Here is a 19,356-nt window from a genome sequence, read left to right as displayed (position 1 = left end):
TTTTTGACGTAGAATATATCTTACGTTTCGATATGGAGGCTATGCTCAAATGTTGTAGTTGTAATTTTTAGAGCTTCACGAAAACGTTTATTGCACGAGAACTAATGCAGCGATTTCAAAGAAAAGGGTGGAGTTTCATAGATAAAATTCCACGCCTACCGACAGATTCATTTTTGTAAGTAACCAATTCGGTTTCTCTCGGAGAAAGTACGGTAAATATTGGCTTATTTTGGGGTAAATTTTCCGCTTTTAAAGTGCTCGAACAACTTATGATTTGCAGATATAACTTTCATATCGGTTTTTTAAAGTTATGGGAATATTATCGTGTACAAAGTTTATATAAATTCAAGAAATATTGAGTAAAATTTTTGAAAAAATTAATAATTTTTTTTTTATTACCAAAACGCTCGAAACCCGCTCGAATGATTTTATTTTCGCTTCCTTTAATCAAAAATTCAGGTGTTTTCCGTTCGTTTGGAATATGGTAAGTATTGGTTGATATCTTCTAAGTATGTTTATTTTATTCAAATATATGGGCATAAATGATTTTCCATACAAAATCACTTTGCAAACACGTGCATGTGTAAAACCAGTTAGGCAGAGACAAAAGGAGACCAAAACCCTATGCGCAGGTGAGGGGATATATGTATAAGCTGATCGCAGCATATTTTGTATCTACCCTGCAGTACGGGAGAGCGACTACAGGACTGCGGGATCGGTAGCTACCTGATAAACTCCGTCAATTACCGACCGACTACTTGCAGTGTATTTCATCGATTACTTTTACAAGGCAATATCCTAGGTGCTAGTCACCATCGGCGCTCTCTGCACTACCGGGAGTTACTAAAGTAGTCACTTGCGTGATTTATGGGCACACTCTGTCGTAGTTTTTCGCTATCCTGCTTACGACTGGTTCGACTCTGCACTACCAAGTGCACTACCACGGGTTAATAGAGTAGCTACTTACCTAGGAGTCGGTGCAGTAGCGGTTAAAAAGTAGCGATTGACTCCAGCAGTACTGGAGGGTATATATACATACATACATATGCATGATATGCAGATAAAAAATGATTAAAAACGTTTTAGTTTGAAATTATTTTAAACAGGGCTGCCACAATAGGTCGAAGGAATTACTACGATATTAACAATTAAATTGGATTTGAAGGAATTTTATTTCTAAATTGCTTGTGGGAGCGTTGCCACCCGTTTACAAAATCAAGTTCAAGTTTAAATTAAAGCGATTCGAAAATTTAAATATATATCCCGGTATGAGTGTTAGACGACAGAGATTGTGGTTTGAAAATATTTAAAAGAAAGTTGCCACCTCTTTAAAAAGATAAATGCAATGTATGCCATAGGTTAAATTAATTTTTTTCTATATGGATATCAATCGAAACCGCTTTGAAGATATTTTATTTATACACTACATGTAGGAGGGTTGCCACCTGTTCTAAATTTTATATTAACTTAAGGATGAGATGATGTAAATATGCGTGACAATACGGGTGCGAGACGTAAGTTGCCATCCGTTTTAAAATTTAAATGCAACTTGAATTAAGGGAATCAGACAATCTAAGTATGTATATTTCGGTTACGTACGAAAAAAGGTTTAACAAGGTTTTAGTTTGGAAATATTTTTAATATTTAATATTTTTGCTATCTCTTTAAAAATCCGAATTTATTAAATTATGCAGAACTAACTATGATATAATAAAATATGGGTGTCATACGAAGGAGTATTAGGAAATGTTCAGCTTGAATATTAAGAATATTTAATAGGGCTGCCACCAGTTTAAAAGATGGGAAGCACTTGAAATAGGTTTAAAATCCAATCCAATAAAATAAAAAGGAATGCACAGTTTCTAACCTAAATATGCCCTTATTATTATCACGTGTTCTACGTTTAAGTTTCGCGGCTGTGGCTCCGTCACAGCCTGAAGGTCAAGGCGAAGGAGCTGGACTGATCCTTTTTTTTCATTCGCAATGCAGGCTTTAGATTAAAATATCTTGGGAAAATGATCTGATCTAGAAAAATGGTATACAAATTTGTAATCTACGACCGAAAATTAAGTTTACTTGTCTCGGAGTTTTTTGTGTCATTTCAGCGTCCCTACAGTATAATTTGTGCCGGCAAATACTGCCCTGCATGCCAATTCAAATTTTATTTAATAGTAAACAATTCCATGCAAAAGAAGCATATTCGTACAAGTAAAATATAAAGAGAAACATTTACATATGTATACTTTTTAAACAACGGCATGTTCATTTCATTAATAATTTCTTAACAAAAGCCATGAATTCACCATTTATTTATTTAATAAAATATGGTAATAAATCTTATGAAAACCATTTAAAATAAATAAGAGTGGTTTAAGCTTATATGTAAGTATATGTAGGTACATTAGACTGCATCATCAAAAAAAGTTGCAGTTTTTCCGCCGGCATTACAAAATCTATTATATTTTAAGACGTCCACCAAAATATTTCGGAAAAATATTAAGATTTAAGCGAGCTGGACCGAAAAAGAAGTTTTTTGTGAAAAAAAATAGTTTCTTAAAGAACTTTTTGAAAAAAGTCCCCTCAGATGACAAATTAGATTAAGCTTAAGAAATCTGCATAAAAATATTTGAAAATATTTTCAACGGAATCGTAAGAATGAGATTTTTGATGCTGTTTTTTACTTTTTTCAAAGATTGGTTTACGAAAAACTTGAATAACTGGGCCTAAAATTTTCTGATTTAGACTTATGGCATTTCAGTAGAAAGGTATTTTCACACTATTTTTATTTCTGGCCAAAAAAACGTCATTCGTGTCCCATCTTGTATTTCCAATAGCAACACATCTTAAGTCAAATTTGAATGACGTTCGTTCATCCTACCTTTCTCTTCCATCCTTTGAATGAGTTTATTAGCAAAGAAATAAAAAGGGTGAGAAAATACCTTTCCAATGACACCTCTTAAGTCTAAATCGGAAGAGTTAAGGTTCAGTTATTCAAGTTTTTCCTATACCAATCTTTGAAAAAAGTTAAAAAATAGCATCAAAAATCTCATCATTACGATTCCGTTCAAAATTTTTTTTCGTTTTTTTTTTTTAAATATTTTTATGCAAATATTTTAATCTAAAACCGTTTTGCCATTTGAGGGAATTTTTTCAAAAAAAATTTTTAAAAAACTATTTTTATTCATAAAAAACTCCATTTTTGGAGGTATTTTCAAATCGGTCCAGCTCACTTAAATCTTAATATTTTTCCGAAATATTTTGGTGGACGTCTTAAAATATAATATATTTTATAATTCCAATGGAAAAATAGTACCGATTTTTTTTGTATGGGGAGTGATACAGTCTAATGTACATGTGTGTATTCGTGGTATAGACCATGTTATTTTGAAATCCTTGTAGTTCCCTATTTACTTGTACGTATGTACATATGCTTACCGCATAAGAGAGTTGTTCGCCATAAAACTGTCCATTCACTTAACCAAACCCATTCAGCTTGAGTGACCGTCCATCTCATGAACAAGACAAACTCTTAGCGGCTGTCGCAGATGTTACTGCAATCTTTGTATTCTCAAGTCCATATTTGCCAAGAGCATACGCACATATATGCATACATGTAAGTAGACACACGCATATAGTACCTATATGTATGTACATACGTGCGGATTTCAACTGTCCATCTGCCAGCATGTTGTCCGCCCATCTGCCTTTGTAGTGGCTGCCTCGCCGTTGACTCTTAACTGTTGGTTACATCTGAGACGATATTAGATTATCTTGTGGCTACATAACTTCATCTGGTTGTTGTTGCCATCTTTAAACCCAATTTGGAAGTTTGTATGTCCTTGCTTATTTAACAAATGTATTGCGTTTTGCGTCCTTGCACACAATATTTTTCAATTTCTACAACCGACCATTCAACTTAGACATGATTGCTATTATTTTATTTTTTGATTTTTATCTCTATTAAGTTTATCTGCTGGTTTTGCTAGGTATTTGGTGGATATGAGTGGGTTATTATAGATATCTATTTGTACATACATACATATGTATGTACGCATTTAAGTACCCTGCAGTAAAATTTAGACAGTCTGACAAAGCGCTAGTTCCGAACTGCATATTTCAAAACCATCTCTGAACTAGTGTAAAACGGCTGCAGAGCGGGACAGTGGAAAATTGCGATGTAAGTGTACAAAATCTTTTACAATATGAAAGTAGCTCAGCGAGACAAGCATCGTTGGCCACGAGTTGAAATCACGGTGGAGGCAGCTGTGAGTTTCAGATTTAATGAATTTTAATTGTTTTAAAAACATTTTCTTATAAAATAAAACTGTCCAAAACGGAACCGGTCAAAAACTAGCTGCAAAGTAATGCACTGGGCGACAATTGTGTGCCGTGTAAAACTGAACGGTATTGAACTAGACCTAAACAGTACTGTCGGCAAAAGGTCAAGTTCTACTCTAATTCTGAGCTAGTGAGATTTTCTGCAGAGTACATATGCACTAGGTTTGTGTGAGTGGCGTTTATTTTCATTTTTGTGGTTATGAACCGACTGTAGAAAAATAAAACTAATGTTAAAACGCATTTGAAATATATATAGAATCTCTCCTCTTTACAGCAGTGAATGTTCGGAGTGATTGATTTCTATTGAATAGCAGACATTTTGGTAAAAAAATTTTATTTTTTGTTTGCTATTTGCTATCAACAAAAATAGTAAGATCTTTGGAAAATATTGCTCGCGCTCGTCATTGAATGAAAGAAGGAATTGTAGAAAATATGTTTTATTTTCGTTATCATTTTGCTAACCATAAATTTGGGTTACACATCCAAACATACACACATACATATATGCATAAGTATGTATGTTCTTATTTAGTATGGGGGTAGGATGCGAATATTACATAAAATAGTTTCCTTAATGAGTACTTTATGTGCGGTAAATTTTTTCTCCAGTTTGAATGAACCGGATATTTACATACATACATATGTACGAGTATATATGGAGTATGTTATAAGTGGTAGCGCTTATGAGGAGATCAGTCGCTTAAAATCTGACAAATAAATAATGCACTTATAAGAACAGCAATGAAGGCACTGCATTTTCTAGGTAGGTACACTTTTAAAACAAAAAAGACAGCAACCATTGCATCTGAATATTAAGCACTTAACACAGTAGGAGATATGGTCATGGCCAGATACTGGCCGACGACGGTGGCTTTCGACGCTTCCTGGAAGCAAGGAAAAAGTGACAATGGTGGGAGAAGGAACGTGTTTATTAGGGTGGTTCCAAGATGAATGTGAAAAAAGTAAAGCTCTTATTCCACCAGGATTTTTCTATTTCGAAAATATATATATCCCTGCTTCTTTTTATTTCCAGATCAAAAAATAAATGTATTTTATATGAAAAAAAAACAAATTTACGTGCAAATTATATAGGAATCTTGAAAATCTCTGTTTCTTACAATAATAGTACTCAATTGTAATTGTTTATTTTACCATATTTTAATACTTACGATTTTTATAGGTCGCCTCATTGCATTTTTGGGGGATTTTGGAGGACTCTAAAAAATAGTTTGTATTAAAAAATGGTTAAAGAGATAATTGGGAATTATTATTTGAAGTCTTCTGAAGAGAAACAGATTTTTTTGAACAAAATATATGTATTATCAAGAATTCTACACCATTTTTAGGGAAAAGTTGTTTGCTCCCACATAAAATGCGTGGAAAACTTTGAGCTACCTCTAATTGTTTTTTTTACAGGGGTATATTTTTTCGGTATAGAACAATCCTTAGGGGGGAGAGATTTAAAATTCTGAATTTGCTTCTAGTATCTATCCTTGTATACTTAGCTGGTTCTAATCATTTTGGTAATATTACTTACTGGCCGTTTATATTCTGAGTATCTTGGAATATTTTCTGCTCTTCTTCCTTCAAGCTGAACTCATAGTAATGGTGAAGGTCTTAATACCAGTAAAATGCAATTCGATATACGGAATTAATATATCTACATATTAACATATTGAGAAACCAGTAAAAATCTCTTTTACTAAATACAATAGATCTAAAACAAAAGAACAAAATTAGAGTTTTCCCAGTTCTCTGAAATTCAATCAATTACGACACAAATGAAACGATTGTACCGCACTGCGCCTCTTTAAGCAGATCTTAAAGCATATACATTAGTGCGGGTCAATTTGTAAGCGAGATTTTCTCGACTATGAGCGTATAGCACGGAACGATTCTACATGTGATTCTAAGCAAATTTTCCGAAGAAACGATAGGTCTGAAGGCAGTTTGGGGTTTGCCAAATTGCTAAAATAAGTTTCTTAGCATTTTGCTGTAGTGTCGTAAAGAAGTGCTTAAATTTTGAATAAAAAATGCTACAAGGGGTTTTTGGTATGAGGAATCCATTTCTGCAATTAGCTTTTTCTAAAAACTTCCACCACAGAGCGCAAAAGTGAAAATTTTCAAATTTCCCTGGGAACCTATTTTCGCAATTTGGCAAACTCCAAATTGATTTTAAACCCATGGTTTCTTTGGCAAATTTTCTTAGAATTGCACGTAGAATCCTCCTATGCTATACGCGCATAGTCAAAAAAATTTTACCCGCCCTAAAAGCATAAACAGACGGCAGTGTTGATCCGGATCAACTCGGGAATTAACTGCAGTTGATCCGGATTAATTCCTAGTTAGTCCGGATCAACGCTGCCGTCTGTTTAAGCTTTTATACACATAAATAAATTTTTGAACAGATACGAGTATAAAAATATTTGGTTAAAATAAAAAAAAAAACACATTTTTGTACCCACAATTCCTCTTTCTAATCTCGCTATTGACTTTTTTGTGGCATTTGCTTTACGGATTATTATTCTGGTGCCAAACTTTGCGCAAAAACGATAGCACACAAATAAAAATTTGAAGAAATTTAAAGATAAGTACGCCACAGAAAACTATTCAAATTTGCATATGCTCCTATGTACATACATACACATGTGCGAAGCTGCATTCCTTGTAGGGAAATTTAATACTAAATTCAAAAATTTGTATGTAAAACGAACTAAAACTTTCCTCATGCTTTTTTCCTCATATATTATAAAAAAAATTTAAACTTACTTAAGTTCATCAGTTGTTAATTTACACAAATATATGAATTAAAACGCTGGAAGTTACACGTTTTTATTATAAAAGGCTATGCACCTACATATGCCTAGCACCTTCAGCAAAAACAAATTATTAAAAATCAATGCGTCTTGAAATTTGCACTTTAACCCACTAAAATTTAATGGGCTATAAAACTGCATACCTACCTAAAATTTTGTAAAAACTCTGAATAAAAAGTTTTACATTTTTGGGTGTAATTGTTAAAGTTTGTTGAATTTTCACAATTTTTGTACGAAGTTTGAAATGTAGATTTACGTGGTGCTGGTTATGTAATGTGCTATACTTTTATAGGAATAATATTAGCATCAAATAAACAAAAGAAAAATAGCCAAGAGTGGTCAAAATATATCGACTTTTTGCACACTTCAACCTGTACATCCGAAAACGTAAGCAAAGGCCATACTACGTCGTATCGAAAAAACACATATCGTTAATTGCGAGGTGAAAAGGAAGTTTATTTTTACCCTGCAGGGGTTTCCCTCACGTACAATTGCAAGTATGTGTATCATCGTAACTAAGGCTTTTGAATTTTATGACTAACGACATTTCACACAACCCTTTCATTCACCACCACATGACACAGTGGCACAATAAGTAAATCTAAAAAAATACTACTGCTACTGATAGTCTCGTTATGGAGAAAATTTAACTTTAGCTTCACTTTGCCAGCCACTTGTTTCTTTTATTTGTTGCATTTATTTTCACTTTTAGTTCATTTTGCCATCTTTATCTGGCAATTGGAATTGTATACATTTTACGTATGAAATCAAAGTAAATTATACGCAGCTTATCTGTGTCATGCGGTAGACGGACGCAGCGAATGATAAACACAAGTCAAAAGAAAAGGGAAAAGCAGGCAAAAATGTAAAACTTCCTTTTTGTGTATAAAAAAGTTTATTTCCTATGTGACCGTAGTCAGTAGAGTATGAAAAGGATGTGTTTGATTTGCCACATATTTTCTCTTTAACAAATCTGTTTTATTGCATGGGTGTGTGCCTACTGTGTCCTTATTTTTCTTCCTGATTCACATTCTGAAGGCTCAAAATAACCGAATAGATAGGGCATATTTATATTTAAATTTAAATTTCTGCATAACTTTATCAACCCTCTGAGCAAATTTGTAAAAGTTGTACAAAAAAAGGATAAATACGCAGATACAAATCGGTTCATCCGCTAGGGAGCGATTATTTTTTAACATTTTAAGATATGTTTAATAAACTCATTCGTTATTTTATTTTATTTTTTTTTTGTGGAAATGACATATCCTTTTATTTATGCACATATTATAAACTAATAAGACTTAAAAAAGTATTGGTGGTTAAAAGAGAAATGTCACAATGCAAAAAGTTTAATTTAAAAATAACAACAACTTACTTTATTATATTTAGTATCTAATAAATGCATGCATATATAATGGTAATTATCAGCTTAAGCATCGCCTATTATAAGTACTACGGTATACAATTTAGAGTTGTTCTAAAGCTACATAACTTCTTTTTACTCTTTTGCAGATGAAACAATTAGCGAACACGAAGGCAAATCGGTGGTGATACCTTGTCCGGTAAACAAAGCTAAATGTGGCGATCTGCATTCGATAAACTGGTTCAAGGGAGACGATCGTATTGCAGCGATGCTGCTGGGCGATAGCAATGTGACAAGCGTCTCAGATGAGTTTGCGAATAGGTAAAGAATCAGTACTTTAAATTCTAACAAATTAAAATGTCTCTGTTTCTGTATTAATATTGCTACTGCTCTGCCACTTTTTGTCTAGGCAATTTTAAAACCACCTCACTAGTGTTGGGCAGTATCGATACCAAACGTACTCAAAACTCGATTCTCAAAAAGATCGACAGCAGTCGATTTTTAAAAGAATCGATACTCCAAAGTACGCAGTACTCACAAAAGAACTCGAAAGTACTCAGAACTTAAAAGAACTCGAAAGTTCCCAGAACTCACAAAATAAATCGAAAGAACTCAGTACTCAAAAATAATCTATTCCACTCATCACTTTGACACATGTACTCAGGATCGATTTAAAGTACTTAATATTAAGTGCCGATACTTAAAAGTATTTAGTTTTATTTACATTTACCGGTATTTTGAAATTATTGTACTCAATTTGAAGGTTCAATAGTTTTCAAGTGCAATACTTGTACCCAGTAAAGTTAGCTATTCATTTGGCGTAATTTGCACTTAATATAATAATTTGATAATGCTGGCAGCTTTTGAGATTTCTTCACAAAGCATTGAAATGATACCAACATGTGTATATTAACAGAAAGTACTCAGTACTCTTAAAAATACCAAATTCTTCAAAGTATCGATGCGAAAGAACTCGATTCTCAAATGTACTCGATATTTCCCAACTCTACACCTCACGTATGCTGATAAGCTGAATATTAACATACGCACTCCTATTTGTATTCGTTTGTTGCTTGTTTGTACATTTGTTTTCGTTGACCATTGAAATGTCGGCTGATTATACTGTCTTGTTATGCCAGTTTCTCAATGTCCGGTTAACACTAACTACACGTTAAACATCATTATCGACGTTATCGACTCCCTATTATATGTTATTGAGTCGATCACGTCGATAACCATGTTTAACCTGCAGTTACTGTTAATCAGACATTGAGAAACTAGCCCTTAAAGGTGCGGTGTAAACATGCAGATGACATCAAAAAGTGCACACTGCAATACTCGAAGTCTGAACGTTGAAAAATAAGATTTTGCTAGAAGTACCTTTGAATAATCTTCTGTTGATATCATCTGTGTATTACAAACTTGGTTAACGATATTCTGAACCGCTTCTATTCCACCCCTAATTACGAGATGTTCCAAATTGATCGTTTAGGTAAACCAGGGGGTGGTGTAGCTATCTACTGTAGAGATTACTTAGTTGTTAAGGTAGTAAGTCGTTCCTCTATGTCTTAAATTGAGTTTCTATCTGTTGTTCTGTCCGATAGTTATTCTAAAGAACTTTTGTCATGTGTGTACAATCCTATTAAAAACTCTTCTTATCTACCTTTCTTTGAAGAACTTTCAGCTCAGTTAATTGACTACGATAGTTTGATTGTTTGTGGTGATTTTAGTATAAACATATTAACCCTTGACTCAACATTGCATCTAATGTTATGCTTATTGTTTATACAAAAATCCCACTAGGTTTACTTGTAATGCGCGAGTGTCTGAGTTTGTTAGATATTTTTATTTTTCCCCTTTCCACGTTCCGTTTCTACTATTTGATCAGTAGTCCTTTGTCTCCAATCATGATTTAATTTTTCATACATTTAACTCTAAATTGTGTCATAATGTTGATGCAAATACGACCTTCCATTACCGTGACTTCAATGCAGTTAAATTTGACAGTTTATTTTCTGACTTGAACCAATTTTCCTAGGACTATTGTTGGCAATTAGTCACTGTTGCTGACAAATTAAACTTCCTAACTGGAAGTAAACTTAAATTTTTGACGGTTGGTTTTTGATCTGTATAAATGTACATTATTTCTTTATTATTTAGAAATATTGTATTCTGATGAAATTGACACTCGATTATAATGGACAATTTGACGCGGTCCCGTGGAGTTCATTATAACCGGATTGCACTGTATTTTGGATTTGGTGAAAATGCAGTAAAACAACGAAACAGTTATTTAAGTAACGGAATGCAGAAAGTAAAAGTCGACCACACCTTTTTGAGAATTGGCGGGCACATGTTGTGGAGTACCGCATGGGTCTGTTCTAGGTCCTCCCCTCTACTACAGAATTTTTATAAACGATGTTTTCAACTCTTGATCAAATGCTTGTATACGTGCTTACACTGATGTTTAATTAGATATATATCTTTAAACATATCAGCATGGTCCAGGATATAACTATTAAGCTTAATGAGGACTTGTGCTCGATTCTTGAGTGGTCTGCTGAAAACCTCCTCTGCCTAAATGATCAATAATCAAAGATCCTATTTTCTGATATAATTCACCTTTATATTGGTACTGTAAAGCTTTAATTGGTTGACAAAGTGAGAAACCTGGATGTTACTATAAATTCCAAGCTGAATTGATAGGACCACAAATCAATTAGTTGTGGGAAAAATGTACTACATGCTGCGCTGCCTAAGGGTATCCTCACTTTTTGTACCCTCAGACACGAAGAAAAGCTGGTCTCAAGCGTTATTGTTCCTCACATTATGTATGTGGAAATAGTATACAGAAAAATAGGGTTGCATTCCTGCCATTAGGAATGTATGTATATGGCTTGACGAAATTTGACCATTTATCTTCCTTGCGACCTAAGAAACTTTATGTTTAAATTATTCGTTTATAAAAAGCCGGAAAAGCTTAAGTTTTCAAAATGCACACGCGCCTTTAATTTTATATTGCCAAATTTTAATTAATTAAGCACTTCCAGACTGTTTTTTTTTAATTAACTTAAATTTTGTTTGTATATGTATTTCTTTTCTTCCTTGCAGAGTCACCGTGGAACAAAATCCATTTAGATTAGTAATTAATGACTTAAAAATAGCTGATGAGGATATATATCTTTGTGATACAACATTTCTTATACCAATCGAAACGTGTGATAATTTCAACGGCTATCGGGTCGAGTTGAATGTCTTAGGTAAGCTAAATAGTTTCCCGTTTGCTCTTCTAAAGAAAATTTTGTTTTAATTTTTAATTGTCTATCCTTTGACCAATAAAATACTTAACGTAAATACTTAATCTTACTTCTTTCTTTTGATACTTAATTATTTGCTTTTTGCATGGCTCATTTTAATGTTTGTCTCTGTTGCTGAATTGGATAATCCATATTCAGTTTGGGTGTTAATTTATTATTTCGCTTTTCTTTATTTTATGCTTACTTTTTGACTCTTCGGAAGCCAATTATTTTAAAAAGCAAACTGCATGTTGCCTTGGCTGCTTTGGAATATAGAATATATATAGATACAATTTTTGTTCATATATTTTGGTTTTGTATAAAGTTCTTTGTTGTATTTTTTGGCTTTGCGTCTTACATGTTGAATTGATTTTTTGCAATTTAAGAAATGTTTAAAAAATAATTTTTCAATGGAATTTTGTAATCCCCACCGCCCCATACTCTGATCTAAATCGTCGATGTAAATGAATATATTGAAATTATTTGTGATAAAATATTGTGAAATATTCATTCGGGAAATTTCGTATTCCAAAATCTAAATATCTCAAAAATGTTTCTTAAGTAAAGAATCCTAATTTATTGACAACTAAATATTTTGCTTTATGGAGATCAAGATTGCCTGAAAAATAAAATATTAATATTTCGTGCAAGCATGTAGTCAATTTTACTGTTTCGCTCCACACTCATAATCAATGAATTTTCCAGCGCAGCGTTACTAACAAACTCTTTCATCTTTTCATAAATGCTGTATATTTTCTTTTCCATTGCCACTAAATCAATTATGTCCATTTTGCGCTTGTTACAGTACCTAATAATTTTCTGTTCGCAAGTACTAATCAAACATGTCAGTCATCTTTGCTTTGCATCCAATTTTAATATTTACATACTTCCCGTTCTATTGCTCAATAAAAAATTTAATGCTTTTTCATTACCAATTTGAGTTACTATTCGTCTTTTACTACGCCTCTCTATGATCTCAGTTTTTGATGCAATTTTTACAAATTGTGTATATTTTTTCGTTATTCATTCAACAAAATTGAATCTCATGCGATTTTTAACTGATTGTACTTTTGATAAACCCCATTCCCACCGCTCTCTTCTACTACTACTACTACTACTACTGCAAAAAACAAATAAAAAACGCTCGTCAACATCATCACCATGGATTGGTATATGCAAACTGCAAATAAAATATTTTTGTATGAAAAATAAATATACATATATGCTATATGAATACTAAATAATGAAAAAAATACACGCCTTTAACACCCGCCAAACCAATTTAAATCAAATCAAATAAATGGATGTCAAAATGAAATGTGTGCATACAACATAACCCTAAATTTGTTTATTTTGACAATTTTAATTTTATTTGTAACTGCTAAAACTCACAACAACCAAAAAAACTGTTAAATGCAAACCAACCGTTTTTCAAAAACAAATACGTAGAAAATATTGGTAAATTACTAAACAAAACAATTTTTATAAAAATCACAATTTTTGTATAGCTCAACTGGAATAAACTAGTTTTAGTTTTGTTCGATTTTATTTTCATTTGGCATATGCAATTTCGTTTAATGTTTCAGTTGTGAATTGATTTTCATAAATTTAGTGGCTTATGATTTTCATAACTTATTCCACGTATGTATATTATTTTAAAATTCTAAAACTTCAAAATTATTATTTCTTTTCTTTGAAATTTTTTATTTTATTATTAATACATAAAATTCCGCAAGATTTACGATAAACTTAATTATTAATTTTGGCTATACAAATTCACAAATTTTTCTTTAATGAATCAACACAAAAAAATCAACTACAACAACAACTACTGCAAAAACCAACCCTCAAAACACTGAATCCACCGTCAACGCAACAATAAATTCAAAACTATAATTATCCTGCTCCGAACGCATCCATTCCACACAAACACTCGGTAAAACACAACACATCATTTGAAATACCAACTCTTAAATAACGCGTAAAACACTCACACGCTCACGCCCACTCGCAAACACACACACACACAAACAACCAACACCGTGACGATTGGCGTAATTTGCATACGACTGTTTGGTTGTTGTTGTTGACTGAGCAGTGCCACCATCAGAGGTTGTGATCCTGGATGAGAAAGGCGATCGCATTGAGAATGGTTCCATCATTGGCCCCATGCAGGAGCGTCAGACACTGAAAGCAGAGTGTGTAGTTTGGAACACACGACCTCAACCACAGGTCGGCTGGTGGCGGGGGAATAAACGACTGATGACGCGTAAGTATTTAGATATATGTACTAATCTTTAATTACTCTTTATGAACACAGTATATGAAAAGTATATACTCCGCATGAGTATGTAGGAACGTTAGTGTATCTCAGACATGAGCTTAATGGAATTGAATATGACTATGCAAATACATATAGGGAGTTCACAAGGTGTTGTATACTGTCGTACTGTTGTATGTCATAAACTTTAAACGGCTAAAACTATATTTAAGGAATTTGTAAGCTAACATAAAATTTCACACAATTAAAAAATCGTTGGTGGTGATTTCAAGTCCTCTAAACATTTATTTAGCCGTTAAAAACTTTACAACATACAACAATACGACAAGTACGACACCTTGTGAACCACCCAATAGTATGTATGTATCAGGGAAGCCAACTCGTGGGGAATTCTCCGATTTGCGAGGATTTTTACTTTGCGTGGGGAATCGGGGAAATGACCATATTTTGTGGGGAATTTAAGCTTACGTGGATAATCGGGGGATTTACTGCTTTTTTGTGCAGATCTAGGTGTTAACTAATTTTTTCTTTTTTCCTTCACAAATTTCATAATAATAATAATAGATACGCGCTTACACATATGTTAGTGTTTGGCCGAGGTTCTCCTCCGACTTGTGGCGTGCGCCTTGATTTTGTCACACAAAGCGGACGGACCTACAGTTTTACGCCGACTCCGAACGGCGAATGTATTTTTATGAGAAGCTGTCTTTCATGGCAGAAATACACTCGGAGGTTCGCCATTGCCTGCCGAGGGACCACCGCTGTTAAGAAAAACCCTTTTCTATATTTGTTTTTTTGTGATGTTGCTTTGACCAGGGCTTGAACCCAGGTGCTGATGAGTGAAAGTGCGCACTGCTTACCACTACACCACAGCGGCTGATCACAAATTTCATAATGAGTTAAAAAGGTTGCATGATAAATGCAACTGCAACTAAATGTACTGATTATGCAACCCTGCAAATTTTCTTTGTTTGCTTTCATAGAACGAATAAACACAATTAATTTTTATATGGAAGAAAACCGCAACACCATCTGGAAAAAAAATTCTAAAACGAAACCGCTTGAATCTTGCACTTTATTTATTAGAAACTAGAGCTTTCGATTTTGTTCGCACATTTTCAAACAGCCCGGGTATATGAGCAGCGAGTACTCGCACACTTGTTCAATGCTCATTACTCGAAAATTTTCGGGCATGAGCTCGAGCAATTCGAGTTTTTTCGAGCTCGATACCCGGATATCTAGAGCTCTATTAGAAACTACTGGGCTACAGAACTTTAAAAATTCGAAATTATGAATTTCGAAATATGGAAGTTTCAGGCAATTCTGAAATTTACCGTTATATGAAAAGCGGCCGTAATTTTAGTCCGATTTCAATAATTTTCAACGTTTTGCTTATATGTGGCAAGCACAATAACCACACCGAGTTTGGTACAAATTGGTTGAACGGTTACCGATTTACATATATGTGATCATAAGTGGGCGGTGCCACGCCCATTTTCCAAACTTTTACCATAAACGTATTTATTGATAAAGAATTGTTGCAAGCATCAATTTTGAATAAATAAGCTTCAATATTTACTGATTTATCGAAGATTTTGTATTTCTCTAATTTACCGTTATATGGGATGTGGGCGTGGTTATCGTCCGATTTTAAAAATTTTCGGCGATTTTGTATGCTGTACCAAGGCCAACAACTGTGCCTGTGGACGAAATTGGTGCAGCGGATACCAAGATATACACATGTAACCATAAGTGGGCGTGGCTACGCCCATTTGCCAAAAATTTATAATATTCTTATTTTTCGTCTAAAAATTATTGTAAATATCAATTTTGAGTGAATTATATTCAGTAGTTACTAAAATATCGCAGTTTTCGCATTTCTGGAAATTACCGTTATATAGGAAGTGGGCGTGGTTACCGTCCGATTTCGCATTTCATTTTCATTACCAACTTACCTTGGATTAAGGGAAACCTACGTACCAAATTTCGTTGAGATATCTCAATTTTTGCTCGAGTTATCGTGTACACGGACGGACGGACAGACGGACATGGCTTAATCGATTTCCTTTTTCATCCTGATCATTTATGTATACATTTGTCTATATCTATCTCGATTCGTTTTGGCTGTTACAAACAACCGTTATGTGAACAAAATTAATATACCCTTGTGCACAAGTGCGCTCGGGTATAAAAAATAACTGTGAAAACTGGTCAACATTTTTGTAGACTAAATTTTTTTTCGATCACTGTATGTATGTAAATATTATATGTACACTTTTTATTATTTATTTGCTAAACAACTTTATAAACGTTTAGTTTGGGTTATAAATACGTAGACGTATCACATTTAAAAATAAAATAAACAGAAAGACCAGCAATATATCGAAAAAAATACATTTTTTTTTTGTAAACAAGGAGATATCTATGGATGGGGGAATTTTATGGAATTTCGGGCAAATCGGGTAATTTCTTAGTCGAAATCGGGAATTCTCAAAAATGAGTTGGCTACCCTGGTATGTATCCAACACCTAAGGGTCGAATTTTTCAAAAGACTTTTTAGTTATGAAGTATGCCGCTATCCCTGAATTAAAGACACGTTTACACTGAGAAAAAACTTTTGATTACTTCCCTGCAAAAAATGCAAGTAATAAGGGTTGACTCAACAGCAAATGGCTATGCGACTAATACCACTTCTGATATCTTTTTCGTTCGAACATGTCCTATAAAGGTACAACTACTTATAGTTCATTTCCACCAAGCCTTAACTGCAGTTTATGCCTAGTGGAAAAGGAGATTAGAACTCAAAGGGGGTAATTGCTCATAGTAGGTACAAGGAAATGAAGTTAAAAAAGCACATAGCAAGAAATTAAACGTGGCTTCCAACCATGCAGGGGTGGTGCTTACACATAGTTACAACTGGCCACAACTGCCGGTCCACCTTTTTAAGTAAATAAATAACCGATGCTCGGCCTAGTGTGATACATCCTCCGGAAAATGCTTCCTGAGTTTCTTGCGGATTCTGCATAACTTACCATGAATAAATCAGTGAGAGGAGAGACCAGTATGTTAGCATGTATGTATTTATGAAAAAGTAGTGGGTTGGCACTGTGCCCAATGGTATTTATCTGTTACCACCCCGGCATGATTGTAACCCACGCAGAGTCCGCACAAAACTCCGGAAGCACTGTGCGGAGGATGCATCAGACTAGGCCGATCATAATTTGTATTTCCATCAACTTATAACTTTAGAAAGATTTACTACAGGCAGCTGAGAAGTGCATGTGCACAAATGAATGAAGGAAATTTTTGCACAAGGTGCAGTACATATCATGCATTTAAGCACCCGGTGTTAAAACCAGGCGGGCACAGAACAGTAATGACTGGCGTGCTTTGTTGGACTCGGCCAGAATCGCGTAGTCGGTTACAGCGCCAATCAAGAAAATAAAAAGGCCTTATCCTTAAAATTGAGAAATAAATGAGGTTTCGGAAAACAAATATTTATCAATATTTTCGGAGGAAGAATTTATTCCCAAAATAGTCAATTATCTGCCAAGGGCTAAACAAGTTTTATATATAAATACTTACATCGATGCCGTTATTTATCAACATTAATAATTCAAAACAGTAATAAAATAAAAAGGATATTTTATTGCACTTATAAACCATATATGCATTTCAGCCAAATGAACCATAGAGCCGAGTCGAAATGAAAATTACATAACATTTTTTTAAGCACATGTACTCAGATTGCATTTCTTCGCCATTTTCCAGAGCGTAGCGGCGCAGGTCAACCACTTGAGCTGTCACTTAAGGCTAATCTCAGTCAAACGTCCTGCTGAAACATTACGAACGACAGAAATTTACGACCTTACACACCCAACGTAAACTCAGGAAACTTGGGTGGCGGACTTAACACTTTCAGGATTCCCTTTGTTTCACACTTGTTCACTCCGACTCTTCTCTCCACCGCACACACTTTCATTGGAGTAAGACGAATGCGTGTCTGCTGCGAAATTGGCGCCACAAAAAAAAAACGCTGTGAACGTATAAAAAACTTAGGGATATAAGCAGCTTCTTATCGGACAACGCTCAGCGGTACATAAATATTCAGTGTGCGAAGAATAGAAAAGGCGAAATAAAAGCGTTGGTGGAATGAAAAGATCACACTAAGTCCGCTTTTAAGGTTGAAAAGTGCGCTCTATAAAAGCGCAGCATAAAGAACCGTTAAAAGGCATCAAATACTCAACACAAGTTCTTGCGACTCACATGGCAAAACATTACAGTAGAATCGCTGAAAGCGTAGCTAATAAAATTTTTTTATTGCTCCGCATAAAAAGGCAATTGCATTAAATTCCTCAGTATAGATGCAAGAGCAGCATAAAAACCCACGGTCGGCAGTTTTTTCCGGTGCAAGTATTCTCTTTAACGATGATTGTGCAACCAAATTAATTGGCTTGCTTTAGGGAGTGAGAAAAGATATCATAAAAAAAAAATCAAAAGAAGGTACACACACTTCAAATAAGAAGGAGCGCAATACAAGCACACGTTAGCCGTCAAATCTTAGATCACACCCATGGCCATTAAAAAATCTCAGGAAGGTTCTTACAAAAGTATGAGTTTGCATGTTTAGGATAAAACTTAATGTGCCACAAGCGTCAAGCCATTATTTGAACGAAATTGCGAACAAATACTAAACTCGGGGAAAAAAATTAAAGCAAATGTTACTCGAGTGTACACCTCAGTAGATTTAGTTTAGTTTCCTTCTCACTTCTGGTCCGCTTTCGAAAAGTTTATGAACGCTAATAATTTCTCGAGCTTTTGTTTTCCTACCAACACCAGATTTAAAAGTTGTTTTTGTCTTTTTTAATTTTATGGCTGTTTACTCAATTTATTGCGAGTAAGATGAGATGCCGTATTTATAAATGTATATGTATGTATGTACATTTTCGCTTTTATAAATATAGTTAATCTTTTTCCCTTTGCTCTTGGTTTTCTTCGCTTTAACTTTGGTCTCTGGAGGAACTTTGAAGCGATTTCCTCAATTATATCTTTATCCACTCCTTTTCCGTTGACCTTTTTTATAACTAAGGTGTCTCGTTTACGTCACTTCAGCTTGCGCGTTAATAATTGAATGTATAAGCATAGGAAGATATTTATTATGTACATTAGACTATGTCAAATAAAATGATTTTTTTTTTCTGTCGGTCCCATATGAAGAATAAATAAATAAATATCATTTTGAGTAATAACATAAAATATTTT

The 19,356-nt window shown here is 33.9% G+C and overlaps 1 protein-coding gene across 1 annotated transcript in view; it reads left to right on the top strand.

The window, feature by feature from the left end:
* Positions 1-19,356, top strand: part of LOC118738771 — a gene marked incomplete in the record, with an annotated part of 347,848 nt that overhangs the window by 148,085 nt on the left and 180,407 nt on the right. Inside the window, 4 exon segments of the mRNA XM_036469734.1 lie at positions 8,667-8,838; positions 11,629-11,777; positions 13,263-13,271; positions 13,912-14,082. Coding sequence (XP_036325627.1) covers positions 8,667-8,838; positions 11,629-11,777; positions 13,263-13,271; positions 13,912-14,082 — 501 coding nt within the window.

Source organism: Rhagoletis pomonella, unplaced genomic scaffold, assembly GCF_013731165.1.
Source record: "Rhagoletis pomonella isolate Grant_MI unplaced genomic scaffold, Rhpom_1.0 Rhpom_scaffold_00005, whole genome shotgun sequence".
Classification (NCBI taxonomy): Eukaryota; Metazoa; Arthropoda; class Insecta; order Diptera; family Tephritidae; genus Rhagoletis; species Rhagoletis pomonella.
This window is presented reverse-complemented; position numbering and strand designations above follow the sequence as displayed.